Below are 24187 nucleotides of genomic sequence, written 5' to 3'. Positions count from 1 at the left end.
AATACAGTCAGGCACATCCAGCTGAAGAGACAGGTCCGGAGAACGCCGTAGGTAAACTCCGGTCGGTCTGTGGTAGCAAAATAAGCGATGCGGACGAACTTAGAAGCGGAGACCCATCACGGCATATCGCGGGGCTTTGGACGCTTCCTTCTTTGGGGTCTCGGGGACCAGTCCTTCGACAAATCCGACAAAAAGGTAGGTGCAACGAAAGTGGATTCCCAATCCGAAATAGCACAGGGTGGAAGTCCTAGATCCTCAAGAAATGCGGGCAAATCGCCCGCCTGACGGATCAGATGCGTAGAAGTTCCCCTACGAACGATTAGTGCGAATGGGAACCCCCACTGGTAGGGTAACCACGCATCGCGAAGGGCTTGAGTGACCGGCCGCAGGAGGCGTCGAGCTTGTCGAGCAGTGTCAATGGTGAGAGATCCTGGAAAATAGTGATGGTGTTTGACTCCCATGAAAGAGAAGCAGTATCCCTGTAGCGTCGCAGGATTTCTTATTTGAGAGGATAGCTCTGCATGCAGCAGACGACGTCGCGAGGTGGAGCGGATCCCGTCAGTTTCTGCCGCAGTGCTCTATGCGCTCTATCGAACTCAATGACCGTGTCCACGGGACGTTGTAGAACCTTATTAAATATCGCCCGAAGGGTAGGTATCAAGAAGATTATGTCGGCGGCCCCGATTGTCTAGATCCTCTAATTTCCTTGAGAGATGTATAAGAGCAGAGGATTGATCTTTCAGTTGAGTAGTAAGCAGGTCAACTGTTTTACAGATCTTAGGCTGTTCATCCTCGAGTAGTGCCACGCGGTCGCCAATATGGCGGATGTCGTACTGTATCTCCGCCAAACTCACATGGATCCCTTGTGTGGCTCGGGCTATAATATCGGCGATGTCATCCTTCGTAGGCAAAGAATCGATTTTCTCCTGCCAATGTGGATTCGGTGAACGAGAGAGTGGTGGATGCGGATCCCGAGAGTCTTCCACGTCCGCGTCGCTAAGAGCACTAGCAGGCGAAGATGGAGGCCTGTGAGGTGAGTCGCGGGATTCGTGGTCCGAAGATGCAGCGAAATAGGAGCGGACCGAGGTATGTGAGGCCTTTTCCCTGGTGCCCGAAGGCTTAGGGGTACTGTTGGGTCGATTAGTTTTGCCCATGATGAGACGGAACCGGTAAACTGAAGCGTAAAGTCGGGCCTGATGCGCTCAAATCTTGGAATTTTTTACCTTGGTCCGTCAGTGTCCTCAAATATCTAGTAGACAATTTTGCGGAAGAGTCCAAGGAGGGAGTAGAAATTAGATTAAAATCCCCACCAGCAATCACTCTACCCTGTCTCAGCCTGTGTAGTTTAGTGAATACATGATCACAAAAAGCGGTCTGACTGGAGTTAGGGGCATAAAGATTAAGGATAGTATAAGGGGTACCGTCAGTGCAACCCCGGAGAATAAGGTAGCGACCCCTCGGGTCACGGGTCTGAGACAACAACTGAAATTGAACTTGTCTACTATTAAGTATAGCTACTCCCATAGTCTTGTTGGCAGCGCGCGCATGATATTCTAGGGGATAATATTTGGACGCCAGTAATCTTGCCTGGGATTTAGCGAGGTGGGTCTCCTGAATCAACACTACCGTAGCCTTACGCGTTTTGAGCTCCTGAAACAGCATCCGACGCTTATGTGGGGTATTTAACCCCCGAGCATTAATAGAAAGGAAGGTAATTTGCATCTTGGTATAATAGCAGTGGCAACTGGATAATGACTGTCTGATCTAATTGACAGAAAAAAAAGAGAAAGATAGAGAGAGAGAAAGAAAAAAAAAAAAGGGGGGGAGAGGGGGGGCAAGGAAGAGAAGATAACGAGGGAGTTGATGAGAGGAGCAAAAGCACTTCAAAAAACACACAATTTGCGCACAACACCAATGGTTATACAGAACGATGTGTTCAAGAAATATAGTGAACCGTATGTGGGGGCAAAAAACCAGCAGTGGCTAGGACTTGCTGGCACACAGGCGAGACAATTGTGATGAAACTAAAAAATCCCCGGACATCGGGAAGATATTGCAATGAAATTAGTTAGAAGAAAGAAACCTCGAGCAATAAGAGCCATGAGAACAAACAATGTAATTATACAGAATTGTGAATCTCACACGACAATAAACGGGCATCAAGCACAACCAGGTGTAAAAGCTTGCAGAGAAGCTCATAACAGCAAAGTATATTGTATGCGACACACCCTGCCAGAGAGAAAAAAAAAAAAAAAAACCCCAGCAGGAAATAAACATGTGTGTGTGTGTGATGCATATGCGCCGCTAAGGTAAATCATGCGCGGCATAAATCATAAAGCCTGCTCGAGGCAGGGAGAACATTAAATGTGGATACAATGGTAACCTAATACGTCCCTCGAAATGAGCTACACAAAAGAGAGAAAAAAAAAACTCCAGCAGGAAATAAACATGTGTGTGTGTGATGCATATGCGCCGCTAAGGTAAATCACGCGCGGCGTAAATCATAAAGCCTGCTCGAGGCAGGTAGAACATTAAATGTGGATACAATGGTAACCCAATACGTCATTCGAAATGAGCGAAACAAAAAAAAACCAAAAAACCGTGTGGAACTGCAGACACGCAATTATGCAGAGTTTAAGCATATCAGGTACATATCAGTTGACAGGACAGATAGCTAAAATCCACACAAGGCAGGCATGTATGAAAAAAAAAGGAAAAACCCCAGCAGGAAATAAACATGTGTGTGTGTGAGTGTGATGCACATGCGCCGCTAAGGTAAACCACGCGCGGCATAAATCATAAAGCCTGCTCGAGGTAGGTAGAACATTAAATATGGATACACTGGTAACCCACTACGTCACTCGAAATGAACTAAACAAAAGAGAAAAACATCAGGAATACATTAATCAAAGGTAGGAACTGCAACTATCCTTAGGATAAAGTCAAAAGAGACCCAATTCCAACAAAAATAGAAGGCTTATCTGAAAGTCACGTAGACGCAGGTGAAAGCCTCGACGGCGAAACGGATGGCACCAAAGCAGCCTTCGCATGAGAGCGGCAATGATGTTGCTTCGTTGTCCGCTTTCTGCTGGGCTTCGCTATGTCCTCGTCAGTAGGTGAACGTCGAGGAAGAGGTGTAGAATCCATTTGGTCTATCGCTGTGACGTCTTCGTGGACTAAGTGCCACTGTTGCAGCAGATAAAGTCCTTCCATAGGTGTGCAGGCAATACGAAGAGATCCATTTTTGGTAATGAGGAGCTTTGAGGGAAAGCCCCATCTATAAGAGATGTGTTTTTTTCGTAAGGCCAAGGTAATTGGAATAAAAGTACGGCGTTTAGCCAGAGTGGCAGCAGAAAGGTCCGCAAAAATAGGTAGGTGAGCGTACAGTGCAGGAAAAGAGGAACGCTGACGGGCCTGTTGCATAACAGCCTCCTTAGTCGAAAAGTAATGGAGTTGTAAAACCACATCCCTGGGGACCGTGGATGGCAGGTTCTTCGGTTTCGGCACCCGATGAGCCCTATCGAGCCGTAGGTCCGAATCTGGGGCGTCAGGTAAGAGCGTGACGAAAAAAGAGTGTAGGTACGTATGCAGGGACTCGGCTGTTACCTCTTCAGAGATGCCTCTGATCCGTAAATTGTTTCGCCGAGAGCGGTCCTCAATATCAGCCATCTTAGCAAGCAGCGCAGCGTAATTATCTTCCAACGCATTGTGCCTGTCGACCAACTCATTAAAGGTAGAGGAAAAGTCTGAAAATTTCTGCTCCATGTGGTCAGTACGCGCTCCCAAATGTGCCAAATCTTGCTTTAAATCCGAAAGCATATCCTTAATGGCTCCTGTCATAGAGGATTGCATAGAATCCAGTATGTGTCTCAGAATCCCTGGGGTCACGGGAGCTTCAGGATCGAGGTCTGTATCCCCATCTGCGTGTTCAGGCTGTGACGGCGGGAAGGAAGATTCGTCGCCATCTTGGTCTTCAACTCCCGGCCTGGTACGCTTGGGAAAATAGTGTTGCAGCTTGTTCGGGGTCTTCTTTATATGTTTGGTAGACATCTTCTCCGCTTCAGGAATCCAGAAGCTACTTGGAGAAGACTTTGTCCGGTAAATATATTGTGTTTAGCCGCGGTATCGCTCGTGTGCTGGCGGAGCTCGTCTCTCACACGTCCATGCAGCTCCGTTGCCAGGCCACGCCCCCTTTTTACCATATTTTATACTTTTTTAAATGGTAATTGATATGATACAATCAAAATAATGACATCTAAAGAAAGCCCTTCTTATCCTGAAAAAAAACAATATATCCTATTGGCTTGATTATAGACCACACCCGATTATAGGCCACACCCTTAACGTTTAGTGCTATTTTAAAGAAATGTGTATTTTACAGAAAAAATACACGAGTGGAATGGTAAAACTATATTTTATCTAATGAACAGGAATACCTGTATTTTAATATTTTGGTATCTATTATGCAGTTAGTCAGCATATGTTATATACAAACAGAAATTTGGAAAACCAATAGCCACTTTAAGCCCCCCCTTAATTCATAATGCACCTTACTTATAGATATGCCACTCTGCCCCCCAGATTTGCCACTCTGACCCCCCCTTCTTACCAATGCATCCCCAGACTCCCCAGTGTCTAGCGGGGGCAGCTGGTAGACATCTGCACGATGCGCGTAGCTAACCTCTGCAGCTGTTAGCCACTTCTGCCGGGGCTTCTATGCTGGTGCTCCGTCATGAAAGCCCCGGCAGCAGTGGAAGTTGTCTGCGCGCATCGCACAGACGTTCACCAGGTGCCAGAGAGGAGGATACAGGTCCCTGCAGGATCCTCCTCTCTGGCAGCCAGTGAATGCCTGCGCGAGACGCCCAGACAGCCTCGGCTGCTCCTGGCCGGTACATCCGTGGGGCTTCTATGGTAGAGCACCGGAAGGTCATGTAACGCCGGCGCTCCTTCATAGAACCCCCGGCGGAGTGCATCGCGCAGACGTCCACCGGCTGCCAGAGAGGAGGATCTGGATCCTAACCCTGCGGCTTGTGTGGGTTCAGTAAACGGAAAAGAAGAAAATTACAGGTAAACACGACCACTGCATAAATGTCATTGTCACGAAGTGTACAAAAAATAAAATCAGCCATTGTCACAAAGGGGTTAAGGAACTAAGGAGGGGGTAGAGAAGTTTACGAACTGGACTCTCCCCTGTGAATAATGAAGCTCTTACTTATTCAACTCATTGAACCGGTGTTGTCAAACTTTGTGCCGACATTCACACTTTGGGCTCGTCTGGGATCCCAACAGTCTCGGAAGCGGGAACCGAAGGAGCAGACTGAACCTTGATCCACCTAATTCTTGGCCATCAAAAAGAGGTAAGGCACCTTGAAATGCCTATAGTTTAATCTAGGGCTGCAACTAACGATTATTTTAATAATCGATTAATCGGCCGATTATTTTTTCGATTAATCGATTAATCGGATAAAAAAAAACAATATGCAAATTTTTCGTTTATTTAAAAGAATTTAATGAACTGGATGTTAAAAAACAACTTAAAATTTACATTAACATTCTTATTTTGTTATGATGTAATAAAAAACAATATTTTCAAAGTACAAGAACCCACACAATATTTATGCACTTTGCACCCAGCACTTTGCACCCAGCACTTTGCACCCAGCCCTTGCACTTTGCACCCAGCCCTGGCACTTTGCACCCAGCACTCAGCACTTTGCACCCAACACTGTGCCCCAGCCCTGGCACTTTGCACCCAGCACTGGCACTTTGCACCCAGCACTTTGCCCCAGCCCTGGCACTTTGCACCCAGCACTTTGCACCCAGCCCTGGCACTTTGCACCCAGCACTTTGCAGTCAGCACTTTGCCCCAGCCCTGGCACTTTGCACCCGGCACTTTGCACCCAGCCCTGGCACTTTGCACCCAGCACTTTGCACTGTGCCCCTGCACCCAGTCTCCAACTCTGCCCTGCCCCCACATTCTGCCCTGCACCCACTCTGCCCTGCACCCACACCCTGCCCTGCCCCCCCACCCCCACTCTGCCCTGCCCCCCCACCCCCACTCTGCCCTGCACCCAGTCTCCCACTCTGCCCTGCACCCAGTCTCCCACTCTGCCCTAACCCCCCCACCCCCACTCTGCCCTAACCCCCCCACCCCCACTCTGCCCTGCACCCACACTCACACCCTGCATCCCCACCCCCACTCTGCCCTGCACCCAGTCTCCTGCCCTGCATCCCCACCCCCACTCTGCCCTGCACCCAGTCTCCTACCCTGGCCTGCCCCCCCACCCCCACTCTCCCCTGCACCCCCACTCTCCCCTGCACCCACACTCACACCCTGCCCTGAAACCCCACCCCCACCCCGCCGTGGACCCCCACCCCGCCGTGGACCCCCACCCCGCCGTGGACCCCCACCCCCGCGAATCGCTCTGTGCGAATGGAGCCACTCGCACAGAGCGAATCGCTCTGTGCGAATGGAGCCACTCGCACAGAGCGAATCGCTCTGTGCGAATGGAGCCACTCGCACAGAGCGAATCGCTCTGTGCGAATGGAGCCACTCGCACAGAGCGAATCGCTCTGTGCGAATGGAGCCACTCGCACAGAGCGATTCGCTCTGTGCGAATGGAGCCACTCGCACAGAGCGATTCGCTCTGTGCGAATGGAGCCACTCGCACAGAGCGATTCGCTCTGTGCGAATGGAGCCACTCGCACAGAGCGATTCGCTCTGTGCGAATGGAGCCACTCGCACAGAGCGATTCGCACATAGACATAAAGAATACTTACCTCCGCTACGGACTCGTTCCACTTCAAACTTTTAAAACTTTATTGAACTCGATTGAAGCGCGTCACATCCGTCACGTAGCTAGAAGGCGGAGACTGCAGAGCGTGGAGCAGAAGCGGGGAACGCTGGCGGAGGTAAGTAAAAGGAGCCTAGTGCTCCAACGACGAATCGATCACTCGATTAATCGATAACGGAAATCGTTATCGATGATTTCCGTTATCGATTATTATCGATTTTATCGATTCGTTGTTTCAGCTCTAGTTTAATCATTGGGCGGATAGGGGTAAGGTCATCCTCTGTATTCCATCCGGGTGACGGGATCCAGAGTTGAATAGGTAAGACTTATAAGATCTTAAATTATTTGTCAAGATCACCACTTACCACAGCGGCAGAGACCCACCGTCCCGCCGCATCTCACGAGGTCCCCCTCACCCGGGGGAATCAGGGTAGAAGGGTCCCAGCTGCCAGAAGAAGGGGGTGAGTCTCCTTCCTCTGAGCAGCCCAGCGTGCATGCACGTATGCCAGCAGGGACTCTCTTAACCATGACCTATTTTTTGGGGGGTTGTGGGACTCTATTTAAGCCCTAACTCACTCACATTCCTTGCTCAGTTGTCTCGTTTGTTCCTGCAACTCAGCGCTTTTGTTTGTTTGCTCCCTGCCTGTTCCTGAGTCCTGCCCCAGTTCCCTTCCCTAGTCTATTCCTTACCGGTTCTGACCTTGGCTCGTATTTTGACTTTGTCTGTGTATTAACCTATGGTTTGGTTCGATTAACCACTGCTGACCCGGCTTGCCTCCTTACTATGCTGCTCCTGTACCGATTAACCGTTGCTTACCCGGCCTGCCTCCTGACTAAGCTGCTCCTGTTGCAATTAATGGTTGCTGACCCGGCCTGCCTCCTGATTACAGTGCTCTTGTACTGACTAACTGTTGCTGACTTGGCCTGCCTCCTGACTACGCTGCTCCTGTACCGATTAACCGTTGCTTACCCGGCCTGCTTCTTGATTACACTACACTGCGTTCGTATCAGCTTCTCCTTGTTAACGGTTCCACCATCACAAACCAAGGTAGGCTCTCCCTACTTAACATTGTCTGCCTATGTGACTGATGGTTGTCCTCCCAGTTCAGGGGACTGAGGTGGAATAGTTGTTTATCAAGTGCCTAGTTCAGGCAACTAGTGTGGATATTTGAGTACATAGTCAGAGACTATTGTACGGTGCCTAGTTCAGGGAACTAGTGCATGAAATGGGAAATGTATTCTCAAAAAAGGTGTCTAAGGAGACACCCTTAGAATATATTATAAGGTTCATACTTTCGCTATATCCATTCTTAGATTCATCTGATCTATGGACTCAAGAATTACTCCATATAATCAAGTAAAACAAGATCCAGAAAAAGGATATTATGCAGTTGTTTGATTTGGATATGACTGACGCAGAAAAAAGCAATTCATTGAAGCTTGTAACAGAATTCCTGGTGTAACATCACAGGCAAGTGAACCGTTGATTGAGAGGCTAAGTACTGAGAGATAGCACACAGTAGATGGTATAACACATGCTTGTGAGACTGCATGGCCACAGCAATCTGACTGGGGAAAGATTAACTCTACAGTGCAAGAGAAGAATGAGTCAGTGAGTGAATACGCTGACAGAGTAACTAAAGTTGTGGTGGTACCCAGGATTCCGTGATATAGTTCAAGACTTTTGCAAACAATGTGTGGTTTGTCAGCAAATATAACGTGCAACGTGGACAGAGCTCCCTGTCCCTGGGGGCCATTCCAAAATTTGCAAATTGATTTTACTGAAATGCCTAGATCTTTACATTATCAATATATACTAGTGGTGGTGTGTACTAGGACTGCAATTATGATTTTCATAATCGATTAGTTGGCCGATTATTTTTTCGATTAATCGGATAAAAAAAATATGCACATTTTTCTTTATTTAAAATAAAAACGTATAATTTACATTAATTTACATAAGCATTTCTCTAGTCGCCTTCTTATTTTACTGGCATAATAATTAAAGCTATATATATATATATAGGTACAAGACTAAAACTAAATTTTACCAAAATACCAAAAAAAGGTTTTACTAGTAAATATTAATTTATGTAAACTATTTTTTCATATTTAATAAAAACTATGAGAAAAATGCCTCTTGCTTATATTTTCTTTTCTTTGCCAACCTGCCCCAGCTTGCCACTCTGCCCCAGAAATGCAGTATACCTCCTATATGCTACTCTGTCCCCTTATATGCCTTTTACCCCCGATATGCCTTATACTCCCAAATATGCCACTGTGCCCCCCTGATATGCCTTATAGCCCCCTATATGCCATTGATATTCCATTCTGTTCCCTGATATGCCACGGTCCCCAATATGCCTTATACCCCCCTATATGCCACTGTGCCCCCCTGATATGCCTTATAGTCCCTTATATGTCACTGATATGCCACTCTGTCCCCTGATATGCCACTGTACCCCGATATGCCTTATACCCTCCTATATGCCACTGTGCCCCCTGATATGCCTTATACCCCCTATATGCCACTGTGCCCCCCTGATATGTCACTGATATGCATTTTACCACTGATATGCCACTGTGCCCCCAATATGCCTTATACCCCCCTATATGCTACCATGCCCCCTGATATGCCTTATACCCCCGATATGCCGCTGTGCCCCCTGATATGCCTTATAGCCCCCTTATGCCACTGTGCCCCCCTGATATGCCTTATACCCCCAGATATGTCTTATGGACCCCCTGATATAAGAAAAACTGACAGCGCTAAAATAGGTATAAAATATATGCTTTAATAAATATAGACAAAAAAGAATAGATAATACACAATACAATATAAATAAATATATGGACAATACAAACAATAAATCAAATATTACAGCAATCAAAAAAAACCCACAAATTAAAGAAGGCACATAATAGATGATAGATTAATAGATCCCCCAAAAATTCTACCTGCTATACCAGGGGTTAATATATCAACAGAAGAAACACGGGGCAAATGAGCATAAAAATAAAGATAATACTCCAGGCTTAGTTTACCCAGCGGTGCTTATTTGCCCTGTTTTTCTTCTGTTGATATATTAACCCCCGGTGGGGCAGGTAGAAGTGGAAGTGAAGGGATGTAGTAGAGGTTGTGCACATCGCGCACAAAATCCAAATCCCCTGCAGCGCTGCAGGGGACCTGGATCCTCTCTGGCAGCCGGTGGGGGTCTGTGCGATGCGCGCAGACAGCCTCCGCTTCTCCCCTCCTCTTCATTTGGGGCTTCCATGATGGAGCACCGGAAGGTCACATGACGCCGGTGTTCAGTAATAGAAGCCCCAGCGGAAGTGGAGGGGAGAAGCGGAGGATGTCTGCGCGCATCGCACAGACCCCCACTGGCTGACAGAGAAGAGAATCCAGGTCTCCTGCAGCGCTGCGGGGGATCTGGATTCTAGTATTATAATCCAGTCTCTATTTGAGGTCGGATTATAGAAGGTGGTGAGTTTTTCCGAGATAAAAAAATCGATTCAACTAATTGTTAATGAAAATCGTTGATGATTTTCATAATCGATTATCGATTTTATCGATTCGTTGTTGCAGCCCTAGTGTGTACCTATTCTTGCTGACACTCTAACAGTTGCTAAAGAGTTGCTGCAAGAGCTTATTCCCAGGTATGGAATTCCTTAGCACATATACTCTGATAAAGGAACTAATTTTACTGCTGAAATAGTGCATGATTTACATTGCCGCTATCGCCCACAAAGTGCAGGGAAAGTGGAACCTGCATTAAACCTGCAGGGTGAGCTTCAGAGTTCTCAGGAGGGTCTGGATAGACTCTCTGTGAACTCATTGATCTGTTGGCGGCAACGCCATTCACTGATGGCGTTCGGGGTAGAGGAGGTTGTGTTGCCGAATGCCTTGATATCGAGGCATGTCAGCAACACCAATTATGCTTAGGAAGCGATTGCTGATCGCTTTCTAAGCCCTGTTTTAGCTGGCCATTTTTTGGGGGGGGCTTTCCTCCCAGGAGTCAACATTAACAGCAGCCTTGCATCGCGAGCCAGTACATGTAATCATAAAAGGGTTAAAGAGGATTTACACTCACTGGCCTCTTTATTAGGTACACCTGTTCAATTGCTTGTTAACACAAATAGCTAATCAGTCAATCACATGGCAGCAACTCAATGCATTTAGGCATGTAGACATGGTCAAGACAAGCAAGTTGCTGAAGTTCAAACCGAGCATCCGAGTGGGGAAGAAAGGGGATTTAAGTGACTTTGAACGTGGCATGGTTGTCGGTGCTAGACGGGCTGGGCTGAGTATTTCAGAAACTGCTGATCTACTGGCCGATAATTTTTTTCGATTAATCGGATAAAAAAAATCAATATGCTAATTTTTCGTTTATTTAAAATAAAAACTTATAATTTACATTAAGATGTGTCATTAACACTTATCTCTTTATCACAATGGCATTTCTCTATCCGCCTTCTTATTTTACTGACATAATTAAAGCTAAAAGTACAAGAACCCAAAACACATTATTTCTCAAACTAAGTTTTAATACCAAAAAAAGTTTGCCCTGCCCCCGGTACTCCACACTTTGCCCCAGCACCCACACTTTGTCCCAGCACCCACACTTTGCCCTACACCCACACTCTGCCCTGCACCCAGTCTCCCACTCTGCCCCCGCACCAACACTCTGCCCTGCACCTCCACTCTGCCCTGCACACCCACTCTGCCCTGCACCCACACTCTGCCCTGCACCCACACTCTGCCTTGCACCCACACTCTGCCCTGCACTCCCACTCTGCCCTGTACCCCCCACTCACACTCTGCCCTGCACGACCACTCCCATTCTGCCCTGCACCCAGTCTCCCACTCTGTCCTGCACCCCCACTCCCACTCTGCCCTGCACTCCCACCCACACTCTGCACCCCCACTCCCACTCTGCCCTGCACCCACACTCTGCCCTGTACTCACACTCTTCCCTGCACCCACACTCACACTCTGCCCTACACTCACACTCTGCCCTGCACCCCCACTCTGTCCTGCACCCAGTCTCCCATTCTGCCCTGCACCCCCACTCCCACTCTGCCCTGCACCCAGTCTGCCACTCTGCCCTGCACCCAGTCTCACTGCACCCAGTCTCCCACTCTGCCCTCTCACCCCCACTCTGCCCAGCACCCCCACTCTCACTTTGCCTCGCATATAGACACTCGCACATAGAGAATCAGCTATGGACTCGTTCCAACCTTCAAGTAGTTTAAAACTTTATACAACAGACCAACACCATTTCTTAATTCAAGCGAGTCACATCCGGCGCTCAGCGAGGTCACATAACTCATTGAAGGTGGAGACTGCAGAGCGCGTAGCAGAGGCGGCGAAACGCTCACGGAGGAGGTAAAGCGAGCCGAGTGCTGCAACAACTAATCGATCACTCGATTAATCGATAACGATAATCGTTGACAACAATTTCCGTTATCGATTATCGATTTTATCGATTCGTTGTTTCAGCAACCTACAGAGAATGGCCCAAAAAAGAGAAAATATCCAGTCAGCGGCAGTTGTGTGGATGAAAATGTCTTGTTGATGTCAGAGGTCAGAGGAGAATGGGCAGACTGAGATGACAGAAAGGCAACAGTAACTCAAATAACCACTCATTACAACCAAGGTATGCAGAATACCATCTCTGAGCGCACAACACGTCAAACCTTGAAGCAGATGGCCTTCAGCAGCAGAAGACCACACCGGGTGTCACTCCTGTCAGCTAAGAACAGGAAACTGAGGCTATATTTTGCACTGGCTCCAAAATTGGACAATAGAAGACCGGAAGAATGTTGCCTGGTCTGATGAGTCTCAATTCCAGCTGCAATATTCAGATGGCAGGGTCAGACTTTGGCATAAACAACATGAAAGCATGGATCCATCCTGCCTTGCATCAATGGTTCAGGCTGGTGGTGGTGTAATGGTGTGGGGGATATTTTCTTGGCACACTTTGGGCCCCTTAGTACCGATTGAGCATCGTTTACATGCAAAGCCTACCTGCACCTGCATCGTGCAGACCCCCACCGGCTGACAGAGAATCGAGGTCTCCTGCAGAGGATCATCCTCTATGTCAGCCGGTGGGGGTCTGCATCGCACAGACAGCCTCCGTTACTGCCCTTCGCTTACGCTGAGGCTTCTATGAAGCTGCAGTGTAAGTGCCTGTCAGCAACGGAGGTTCACAAAATACCAGGGAGTCGGGAGAGAGGCAGAGTGGTGTATGGGAGGGGGAGGAGTCAGAGGGGTGTATGGGAGCCACCCTCCCATACACCACTCTGGCTCCTCCCCCTCCCATACGCCACTCTGCCTCTCTACCCGGCTCCCTTGTGTCTTGTGAACCTCCGTTGCTGACAGGAGGCAGAGTGGAGTATGGGAGGGGGGAGGAGGCAGAGTGGAGTATGGGAGGGGGGAGGAGGCAGAGTGGTGTATGGGAGGGGGAGGAGCCAGAGTGGTGTATGGGAGGGGGGAGGAGGCAAAGTGGTGTATGGAAGGGGTGGGAGGCAGAGTGGAGTATGGGAGGGGGGGAGGAGGCAGAGTGGAGTATGGGAGGGGGAGGAGACAGAGTGGAGTATGGGAGGGGGAGGAGGCATAGTGGTGTATTGGAGGGGGGAGCCAGAGTGGTGTATGGGAGGGGGAGGAGCCAGAGTGGTGTATGGGAAGGGGGATGAGCCAGAGTGGTATATGGGAGGGGGGAGGAGGCAAAGTGGTATATGGGAGGGGGAGGAGGCAGAGTGGTGTATGGGTGAGTTATAGTGGTGTATGGGGGGTATAAGGAATTTCAGGGAGGCAGAATGGCATATCTGGGGGAGTTAGAGTGGTGTATGGGGGAGGTAGAGTGGTGTATGGGGGGTATAATGAATTTCAGAGTGGCATATCTGGGGGAGGCAGAGTGGTCAGGGAGAATTTCAGGGTGGTGCAGGGCATTTATGGGGAGCGCAGTGGCATATCATGGTGCACAGTGGCATATAGGGAGGTATAAGGCATAAATGGGGGCGAGTGGCATATTGGAAGTAATAAGGCATATCAGGGGGGCATAAGACACATCTGGGGGTAAAAAGTTTATCAGGGGGCTCAGTTGGATATCACTGGCATATAAGGAGTATAAGGCATATCGGGGGCACAGTGGCATATCAGGGGCACAGTGGAATCTCCGGCATATAAGAGGTCTAAGGCATATATGGGGCAGAGTGGCAAGCTGGGGGTCGGATGTGCATAACTGGGGGCAGTTTGGTAAATAAAAGAAAATATAAACAAGGCTTTTTTTAAATATGAAAAATAGTTAACATATGAATTAATATTTACTAATACTTTGTATTAAAACCTAGTTTGAGAAATACTGTGTTTGGGTTCTTGTAGCTTTTATTATTATGTCAGTAAAATAAGAAGGTGAATAGCGAGAGGCCATTGCAATAAAGAGATGAAAGTGTAAATTGTACATTTTTTATTACATTATTTTAAATAAAAAAAAATTGAATTTTTTATCCGATTAATCGAAAAAATAATCGGCCAACTAATCGATTATTAAAATAATCGTTAGTTGCAGCCCTATTCCCAACCATCATGATAATCAAGCCATTTGAACAATCAACAGCTTCAACACATCATCGGAACCAGATCAACACATCCACATCCAAGCAGTCCTCTCCTATTGTCTCACTTCACCCTCAACCACTGACTAGATTGCAAGCTAGCAAGAGCAGAGCCCTCTTCTCCTTTGCATCAGTTTGTTATTGTATGTGTTTATAAATTGTTCTACTAATATTGTTATTGCATTGTTTGTCCAATTTTGGTACGTTACTTACTTTTAATAAAAGTGTGGGTTTTTTTGTTTTTTTTTAAAAAAAAAAGGAAGGGTCATTTTTGGTTTCGGCCAAGTGAATCCTGAATTCAGGATTTTCATTTCGGTGCATCCCTATTTCAGATGGTATATCTTTCCCTTCTGTTATTTACTTGAAATATCTTAATAATAAAAGGAATATAACCATTTCTAAGCCTACATAAAATGCTGAGGAAAATAAATCCGGTCCCAGGAACTTTATTTTTCTTTAAATTGACAATAGATAAAGAGCGAAAGATAAAGAGCGAGTTCAATTGTTTTATTTACCGTCTTCACAGGCACACCTAGAATATTTAGCACAGACAGGCTGTTTCAGTGGCAGAGGCCTAGTACATCAATGAATGCCTTGGTATATAGTGATGGGGGTTATACTGCACTACTTTCAATGCCTGGCTCAGTGTATATTAATGAAAGTTATGCTTTCCACCATCAATGGCTGAAAGTGATGTACATGTGTTGGCTGCTTGTGAATGATAGGAGTGTGATTGCTATATTAACTATACATGGTTGCTAACAGCAATAACACTCCTATTATGCCCAGGCATACTCAGATTCCAGCACAGCTAACATCACCCTCATCCTGGAACCTGGGCATGATAGAAGTGTAATTTTCGGGGCCCCCAGAAATTAAGGTGCGTCTTATACATGGGAGTGTCTTATACACGGGGAAATACGTTTTTTATAGGTGAAACTGTGAAAATATTTCCCTTTTTCCTAATTTCCCCCGCATTTTTAGATATTTTTCATACTTAATGATTTATATATATATATATATATATATATATATATATATAATTATTATTTCAAAAGAAAGTCCTACTTGTGCTGAAAAAAGGAATATATGATTTGTGTGGGTGCACTAATTGAGAAGAGAGAATTTACAGTTGAAGGAAGACATAGCAAACACTGCTCTCTGGTCTTTTAGCGCAAACGTAGTAACAAAAATCCGGTCCTGAAGGGGTTAAAAGGATTCCTTAGAAATTTCATGGGAGTCTGATTAGGTGCATAGATATTCAGTGTAAATGTTATATCATTAATTTTGACAAATCAAGATATGGAATTGTCAATTTACATCACTTTCACCAAAGCTGTGTTAAAATTGTTCCCTATCCGAAATAATAATGACTTCTTTTTTACATTTCCGTACTAAATTTGCAGAATATAATACTTGATATTGACCCAATGAGACTCTATAACAATCTTGTTATGAATGAACAAATCATATAGATGTCCCCTTTTTTGCTGTGTATTTAAACCCTGAACATTAATTAAAATCCAATTTAAGAGAAATGTATGGGCTTTTTCCCTTACGTCCCTTTTCTCGACCAAAAAGTAAAATGTGCCCATGCCCATGCTCATAATTGTCCCAATCAGCCCTATATATACACACATATATGTACATAGGCGTATACACTTAGAGTGTATTCACTTGTATAAATCAACTTACTGTTAAACTGAGTCCAAGCGTCTGTGAAATAGTGGCACACAGCATTATAGACACCAACAGCAGTCTAGTACACTTTTGCATCTGAAAGCATATTAATAGATTTTGGGGAGAAAAATCAGTATAGGAATTGTATTTATTTGTATCTAACGTGAGAAGTGTCCCTTTTTAATTTATATTGGTAATATAAAAGAATGCATTAAATAGAAGTAAAAACATAAAATGTTTAAGGGTACTGGGCACATTTATCTCACATCAGTAAACCTCGTAAGCCTCCGTTCCCCATAACCATGACACCCTGCACAAAACATGATTTCAGTTTAAAAAAACTGAAAAGAAAATGAGGGAGAAAAAAATACATGACAGGAAAAGACAAAAGTAGGCATAAAGAAAAAGTTGAAAATTAATTAAAAAATATATAAAGAAATAATAAATAAGCTAACCCGCTGTTAAATAAATTAAAGGGTAATATAGAACAAACCTTAATTTGATTAGCCGGGGCTTGTTTGCAGTCTCTATTCTTGTACCGAAATACAACAGGTGCTTTCAGCTAGCATGCAGGACGAGTGGCGTTACTCAAACAGATCCAAGGTAGTTGGCAGGATTCTCACTGCATCCTATGAATAGCAAGCTTCTTCTGTGTGCGTTGTTAGACATTCAGTGGCTTCTGTATTTATGGCTAGCAAGAGGAAAAACTTCTCTCCCTCCCAGGGGTGTATGTGTGGGACTCAGACGTCACATTCTGGATCATTTCCACAGTACGAGTCACTGCATTAAGGGAAGTTAAAAATTACAGCAATTCGATTAAATGATCTTTAAGTAATATTAATGGGAATGACAAACAACAGGATGGACAATTACCTGTGATTGTAAAATGGGTGGACAATTTGTACCAGTCCAACAATCGGCAAATAAACATCATACAAATGTGAATATTATCATATTGTTAGATTGTTTTTGATTAAAGTAAAAGAGTAATGGCGTTTGAGTTGAGCAAATAATAAAAAAATACTTTTTGAAATTATGTTAAAATCACTCTATGAATAAAATGTGTTGGTTAAGCCTTATCCTGCATTTCATGAGATTTGCCTTAGGCAGTATTATATGTCTATTCACAAACTGTAATAAACCTTAAGTCACATGGATCATGCTTATATAAATATACATAGCTATAAGCATCTATCTGTGAAATGATTTTCTGTATCGGAATATTTATATACAGCTCTACTTTTATATAGAGCTATAATATATTGTTATGGGTTCAAAGGCAGGGAGGATAATTTCTCCACTGCTTCAGCAATACTCCTTCAGCTTCCAGTAAATCAGCCCAAGGAACAGCATGGAGATCTGAACAGTCTATCTAGTAAGCTCCCAATTTAGTGGACAAAAAGGTTTAGGTTTAAAAGCAGATGAACATTTATTACAGGGAAAGGCAGGCTTTTATACAAAAAAGCATCTGATAACTGGGGTAATACAATTAACTTCTTACAATACAAGAAGCTAGTTCTCCATCAGGTACTCTCATTATGGAGTTACGTGATACATTGGGGAAGGGGAGTGAACGTGACACACAGGGGACATAATACAATTACCTTTGGTGAAGATACCTGTACACAGACAAGGCATATAATTGGATTAACGATAGGGAGTTTCCCCGTTGTCTGAAAAATAGGGTGCCCCCCAGCCTACACACAGTGGTACCCCCACAACCAGCATGTCCCTGGATGCCTCTCAGTGTCACCGATCCCCCTTCCAAAAAGCGACACGATCGGATGTTAATCGGTGGTCAGTCAAAGTATAGGGGACTGTGACATGTTTGCAGTCCGCCTGAGACTTCCAGGGGAAATCCATCATCTCCTGCTTAGGCGCTGGAATTACGGCACCAGGAGCCTAAAAGTTTGTACGAGCGACCAACAGAGTCGTTCGTACAGACTTTTAGGCTCCTGGTGCCGTAACTTGTTGCACCTTAAGGGGTTAAGGGGCCGTGCAAGTGAGCCTATTGGTCGCTTGCACAGCCCTTTAACCTACGGATTTCCGCTCCCGTTATCTAACGCAGCATCGTTAACGGGAGCGGAAATCCATAGGTTCGCTGTCAGGGGTTACAAAGACCATGCGAGTGAGCCTATTGGTCACCAATTGGTTGATGCCAGAGGAGGTCCCTGTAGGCGACCAATGGCTCATTCGCACTGCCCTGTAACCCGTGACGGCGAACCTACAGATTTCTGCTTCCGTCAATCCCGCGATGCTGCGAAGACAAGGTAAGCTAGATGGGGAAGGGACCGGGGAGAGAAGTAGACGAAGACGATCACGAAGATCTTCGTGGTGTGTGTCTTCGCCTACGCTTTACCGCCGCCGTCTTCTCTTCGTTGTGTCTTCGGAACGAACACGAAAACGCACTCTTCGTGTTCGTTTTCATGTTCGCCCGAAGACGAATGCACAAGTCTAATATGCACACCATCACATACACATAAAATAAATGTTATATTGTATATATCGCACATAATGTAATGTGAAGCCTTGGAAACTATGTTGATTTCAGAGTTAATAATATACATACAATTATTACAGATATGAATAGAATCAGACTGTTAACCCCCCAGAGAAGTAACTCCTCTATTACCAGACATTACACAGTCACATACTCACAGTCAAACACACATACCAGATGCTGGCTGCAGTTTACCCTGAGCTTGGTGTCAAGGAAGGACTCAGCCTATTAGGAGAGGCTTTGGAACTCTCAGGCAATCAGGAGAGCTGAGAAGTTGACAACGCAATCCTATACATGTGGTTATATATATATACTGTATGTGCTCGATTATAAGACGACACCCCCAAAATGTGAATATTAGTTTAGAAAAAAGAAGAAAAAACCTGAATATAAGTCTACTCTATAGGAAAAAAGTTTTACTAGTAAATATGATTCACATGTAAACTATTTTTTCATATTTAATAAAAACCATGACTGAGAAAAATGCGTTTTTTCTTTTTTATTTCCTTTTATTTGCCACAACAAATGAGAAGGATTTGGGAATTGATATAGACAACAAACTAGGCAACAATGTGCAATGTCTGTCAGCAGCTGCTAAGGCCAGTAAGGTATTGTCATGGGGCATCAATTCACGGGATAAAAGTATAATTTTGCCTCTTTATACATCAATGGGAGGGGATATGATAGCATTATATAAATATATTCGGAGCCAATACAAAGCATTATCTGGAAACCTATTCATAAACAGGACTATGCATAGGAAACGTGGTCACACATTTAGACTGGAAGAAAGGAGATTTAGTCTAAGGCAAAGTAAAGGGCTTTTACAGTAAGAACAATAAGGATGTGGTATTCTCTGCCTGCAGAGGTAGTTTTATCAGAGTCCGTACAGACGTTTAAACAGCAACTGGATGAATAATTGCAAAACATAATATTCAGGGATATAATTTTTAAATTATGTTTAATATGAAGCTATTTCCACATAATTTAAAAATTATATCCCTGAATATTATGTTTTGCAAGTATTCATCCAGTTGCTGTTTAAACGTATGTACGGACTCTGATAAAACTACCTCTGCAGGCAGAGAATACCACATCCTTATTGTTCTTACTTATTGTTCTGGCCATTCTGGGGTCAAGAAGCATTGGAATGCATTTCTTTGCCTTCTTTTGGATCAACAGCAACAGCAATTAACAGATGTAGGAAAGACTGAACTTGATGGATGCATGTCTTTTTTCAGCGTATGTAACTATATAACTATGACTTGCCCTAGTGCACATAGCAAGATCCATAAAGGCATGACTGGATCAACCTCATCGAACACCTTTGGGGTGAACCGGAATGGAGACTGCAAGCCAGGCCTTCTCGTACAACATCAGTGCCCGACCTCACAAATTCTATACTGGATGAATGGGCAAAATTTGCACAGAAACACCTCCAGAAGAGGGGAAGCTGTTATAGCTGTAAAGGGGGAGCCAACTACATATTAATGTATATATTTAGAATGCAATGTTATAAAAGTCCCTGTTGGTGTAATGGTCAGATGTCCCAGTACTTTTGTTCTTATAGACTATATATCTATGCACGAACCTATTTACATTGGGTGCTGCCCTAGGCCTGACCGATCTTCATATCAAGGTGCCGGGATATAACACATCCCAGTGGTTCATATCTTAAAGACGAAAAAAAGGCCCATGCCTGGCAGCTCAGCACAGCCTTCATAGTGTGAAGGGGCCAGTTGAGGAGACCAGAGATATCTTTTGGAACTCAATCCATCCCCCGGTGTTGTGTCAGAGGTACTACTGCCTGTCAAATGACCTATATACACTCACAGACTACTTTATTAGGTACACCTTGCTAGTACCGAGTAGGACCTCCCTTTGCATTCAAAACTGCCTTCATTCTGTGGTCATAACAATACTCAGATAGGCTGTCACGTTTAAATGATGCTCAGTTGGTACTAAGGGGCTCAAAGTGTGCCAAGAAAATGTCCCCCACACCATTACACCACCACCAGCCTGAACCATTGATACAAGACAGGATGGATCCATGCTTTCATGATGTTTACACCAAAGTCTGACCCTGCCATCTGAATGTCGCGGCTGGAATCGAGACTCATCAGACCAGGCAACATTCTTCTGGTCTTACATTGTCCAATTTGGTGAGCCTGTGCAAATTGTAGCCTCAATTTCCTGTTCTTGGCTGACAGGAGTGGCACCTGGTGTGGTCTTCTGCTGCTGTAGCCCATCTGCTATAAGTTTCGCCGTGATGTGCATTCAGAGATAGTATTCTGCATACCATGGTTGTAACAAGTGGTTATTTGAGTCACTGTTACCTTTCTGTCATCTTGAACCACTCTGCCCATTCTCCTCTGACCTCAACACGGACCACACAACTTCGACTCACTGGATATTTTCTCTTTTTTGACTATTCTCTGTAAGCCCTAGAAATGGTTGTGCGTGAAAATCACAGTGGCTCAGCAGTTTCTGAAATACTCTTTCCCATTCTGATGTTCGGTTTGAACTTCAGCAAGTTGTCTTGACCACGTCTACATGCCTTAATGCATTGAGTTGCTGCCATGTGATTGACTGATTTGCTATTGGTGTGAACAAGCAATTCAACAGGTGTACCTAATAAAGTGGCCAGTGAGTGTATATGTAACTATTAATTATGGTAAATTAGATACATTAACAGGCGCATACTAAGATCATCTTCAAAATCTGTTACATGATTCGGTTTCTAATTTATATTGAAATGGCTCTTAACAATCAACTCATATGCTAATATGTCATATTTTTATTTGTATTGTTTTCTGTTTATCATTTGATTGGATTGACCACTGAAAAAATGAGTATAGAAAATTTTCCTTCCACATCATTAACATTAGAAACAATTTAACTAATAATCTGGTCATCTTTTAAAGGGCATTTAGTTTATTAAACATGTGAATGCTGCTTCCTTGAAATGCAGGATGTGGGTGGCAGCTGTTATCATTAAAAACTTACATAAAATCATGTATTACTTAAGTCAGAAACCCTTGTGGGTGACATCATACCAAATGGCAGACCATATTATCAAGAGGATAATGTGGTAGTAAAGGAAAGGTCCACACAGAATACATTTTAGCATAATTTAGACTAATAACATTCGGTTTAATACTTCAAACTGAGCATCTGTGTAAAAAATGTAAACACAACATTTTTTAACCCCTTAAGGACAATGGACGGTCCCTAAACCCATTGAAAACAATGTCATTAAGGGGTTAAATTAACTGTGGCCCAATACTTACAAGGTTACTCATATGCTCTTGTCTGCAACTTGCAAAATGTTGCGTACTTTCACAAATGCCCTGCAGATTAGTGAATTTGTCAGTTGTTTTGTGCTTGTTAACTTGGGACCTCAGTCGAATGTGGTGAGTGGAGTTAAGGTTAACTCAAATCATGGAAGAATGTTTGTGTCTGTGGCTGATTGTATTGTGTTTGTGTGGCTAAGATGTGTAATATGTATAATTCGATTGATAATACTGTGTACATTACTTTTGTTATGTGGTGTTTGATTCTGTGTAGAGTGTTAACATAAATCTGGCCTTGGTGCAGCAGTGCCCACAAGCCCATGGCTATAGCCGTATTGGCAGCCACCAGAAAAAAAGCCTTTCAGAATGACTCGTATATACAAAAAAACTGTATATTTTACAATTTTATAATACAAGTATATACTTGCTTGCTAAATCCTATATATATATATATATATATCTAGGGAGCGCGAGGTATGCCGAGCGCCTGGATATGATGTCACCCCGGCGCTCTGCATCAATAGCCGGCGCATAATGATGAGGCCTGGAGTGACAGACCTCGCGCTCCCACAAAAGGATGGAAGATAGAAGATGATGGAAGATAAAAAAGTAAGAGATGGGGAGGAAGGGGTGTAAGGGCTGTGTATTTGTGTGCGTCTGTAAGCTGGTGTGTGTGTATGGGCAGTGTGTGCTTATGGGCAGCGTATGTGTAAGATAAATGTAGGTATTTGTAAGCTGGTGTGTGTATATGTGTGTGTAAAGGCAGGGGAGAGTGAGGACAGTGTGTGTGTATGGACAGGCTTGTGTATATGTGTGTTTATGGGCACGTGTGTGTATGGGCAGGTGTGTGTAAGGGCAGTGTATGTGTATATATGTGTGTGTATGGGCATTGTGCGTGTGTAAGAGCAGCGTAGGTATTTGTATGTTTGTAAGCTGGTGTGTGTGTATATCTGTGTAAAGGCAGGTGTATAAGGGCAGTGTATATGTGTGTTAATGGGCAGGCATGTGTAAAGGCAGAGTGTAAGGGCAGTGTATCCGTATACATGTCTTTATGGGCAGTCGTGTGTATGGGCAGTGTATGCGTATATGCGTGAAATGGGCAGGTGTGTGTAAGGGCAGTCATGTGTATGGGCAGTGTATGCGTATATGCAGCGTGTATGTGTAAATGTGTGTTTATGGATAGATGTGTGTAAGGGCAGTGTAAATAAAATAACCTCTGAAAGAATAATAGCTGGGGGGGCACAATTTTCCATTCCTCGGGTGCAAAAGGAGCTAGCTACGACTCTGAAGGGCCATACCGCTGTGTGAAGATTAGACTTGGGCAGCAGGGGGCTCTTCGTGTTCGTCTTCGTGCTCGTCTTCGGGGGGAAAAAAAACCTTCGTATTCCGCGAATATTCGCCCGTTCCTGTCTTCTCTTCAGGCGAATATTCGCAGACATTCTTCGTGCTCGTTTAATCTTCGTTTCCTTCCCGGTTGCCTAGCAGGGATTAATACGGGGTTAACAACACATCGGAGCAGCAGCAGCTGCTGTGAAGGAACGTGTGTGCAACTCTATTGGTCGTTTCGGCAGGGGGCTGGTCTGGCATCAACGAGTGAATTGCAGAACGCACTTCATTCGTTGATGGCAGGCCAGCCCCCTGCCGAAACGACCAGTAGAGTTGCACACACGTACTGAGGTGTACTGTACACAAAATGACCTAGAGACAAATGCTCCAAGGAACTTGGCCTCCGTTTATCATACACAATCACACATCCATAGATGTTTAATAAAAGAATAGGGATTATTTTACATTTTTAACCCCTTCGCGACCTTTGCCGGTTCAGGACCGTCATGACAAGAAGGTCACTAAATGACCTTTGACGGTCCTGAACCGTCAAAAAGTTAAATAAGCTTAGAAAGTGATCAAGGATCACTTTCTTCGCTTAAACGGCCTTGCTGCAATGCCTCGATGTCGAGGCATCCAGCAAGGCCGAGATCGGCATCGGGGGCCATGTCTGGCCCCTCCCCGGGGCGTCAACAGCCGCCATACATTGTATGGCGGCGGACGCCCGTTGTAAAAGCGTTTAGGAGGCGATCAACGATCGCCTCCTAAACTTAAATGGTGTCGCTGGAATGCCTCGATCAGGAGGCATCCAGCGACACCAAACACTTACCTTTAGGTGGGCTGTGACCGCTCCGGAGAGCGGTCACAGCCGCAGCTGCCGGTGATCTTCGCCATCAAGTAAGATGGCGGCGGCCCGGGAACTACAACAATAAAGACGAAAAAGTTCGCTAGAGGGTCTCCAGACCCTCTAGAGAACT

At 44.9% G+C, this 24187-nt stretch overlaps 1 protein-coding gene across 1 annotated transcript in view; it reads right to left on the bottom strand.

The window, feature by feature from the left end:
- LOC128467663 (galanin peptides-like) overlaps positions 1–16746 on the bottom strand; it is a 48861-nt gene extending 32115 nt beyond the window's left edge. The window contains exons 1-2 of the mRNA XM_053449337.1: positions 16585–16746; positions 16107–16187 (exon numbers count right to left, since the gene is read on the bottom strand). Of these exons, the coding sequence (XP_053305312.1) occupies positions 16107–16187 (81 nt within the window). The 5' untranslated portion in view covers positions 16585–16746. The remainder of the gene's footprint in view (positions 1–16106; positions 16188–16584) is intronic.
- Between the last annotated feature and the right edge of the window lie 7441 nt (positions 16747–24187).

Source organism: Spea bombifrons, chromosome 10 (assembly GCF_027358695.1).
Source record: "Spea bombifrons isolate aSpeBom1 chromosome 10, aSpeBom1.2.pri, whole genome shotgun sequence".
Classification (NCBI taxonomy): domain Eukaryota; kingdom Metazoa; phylum Chordata; class Amphibia; order Anura; family Pelobatidae; genus Spea; species Spea bombifrons.
This window is presented reverse-complemented; position numbering and strand designations above follow the sequence as displayed.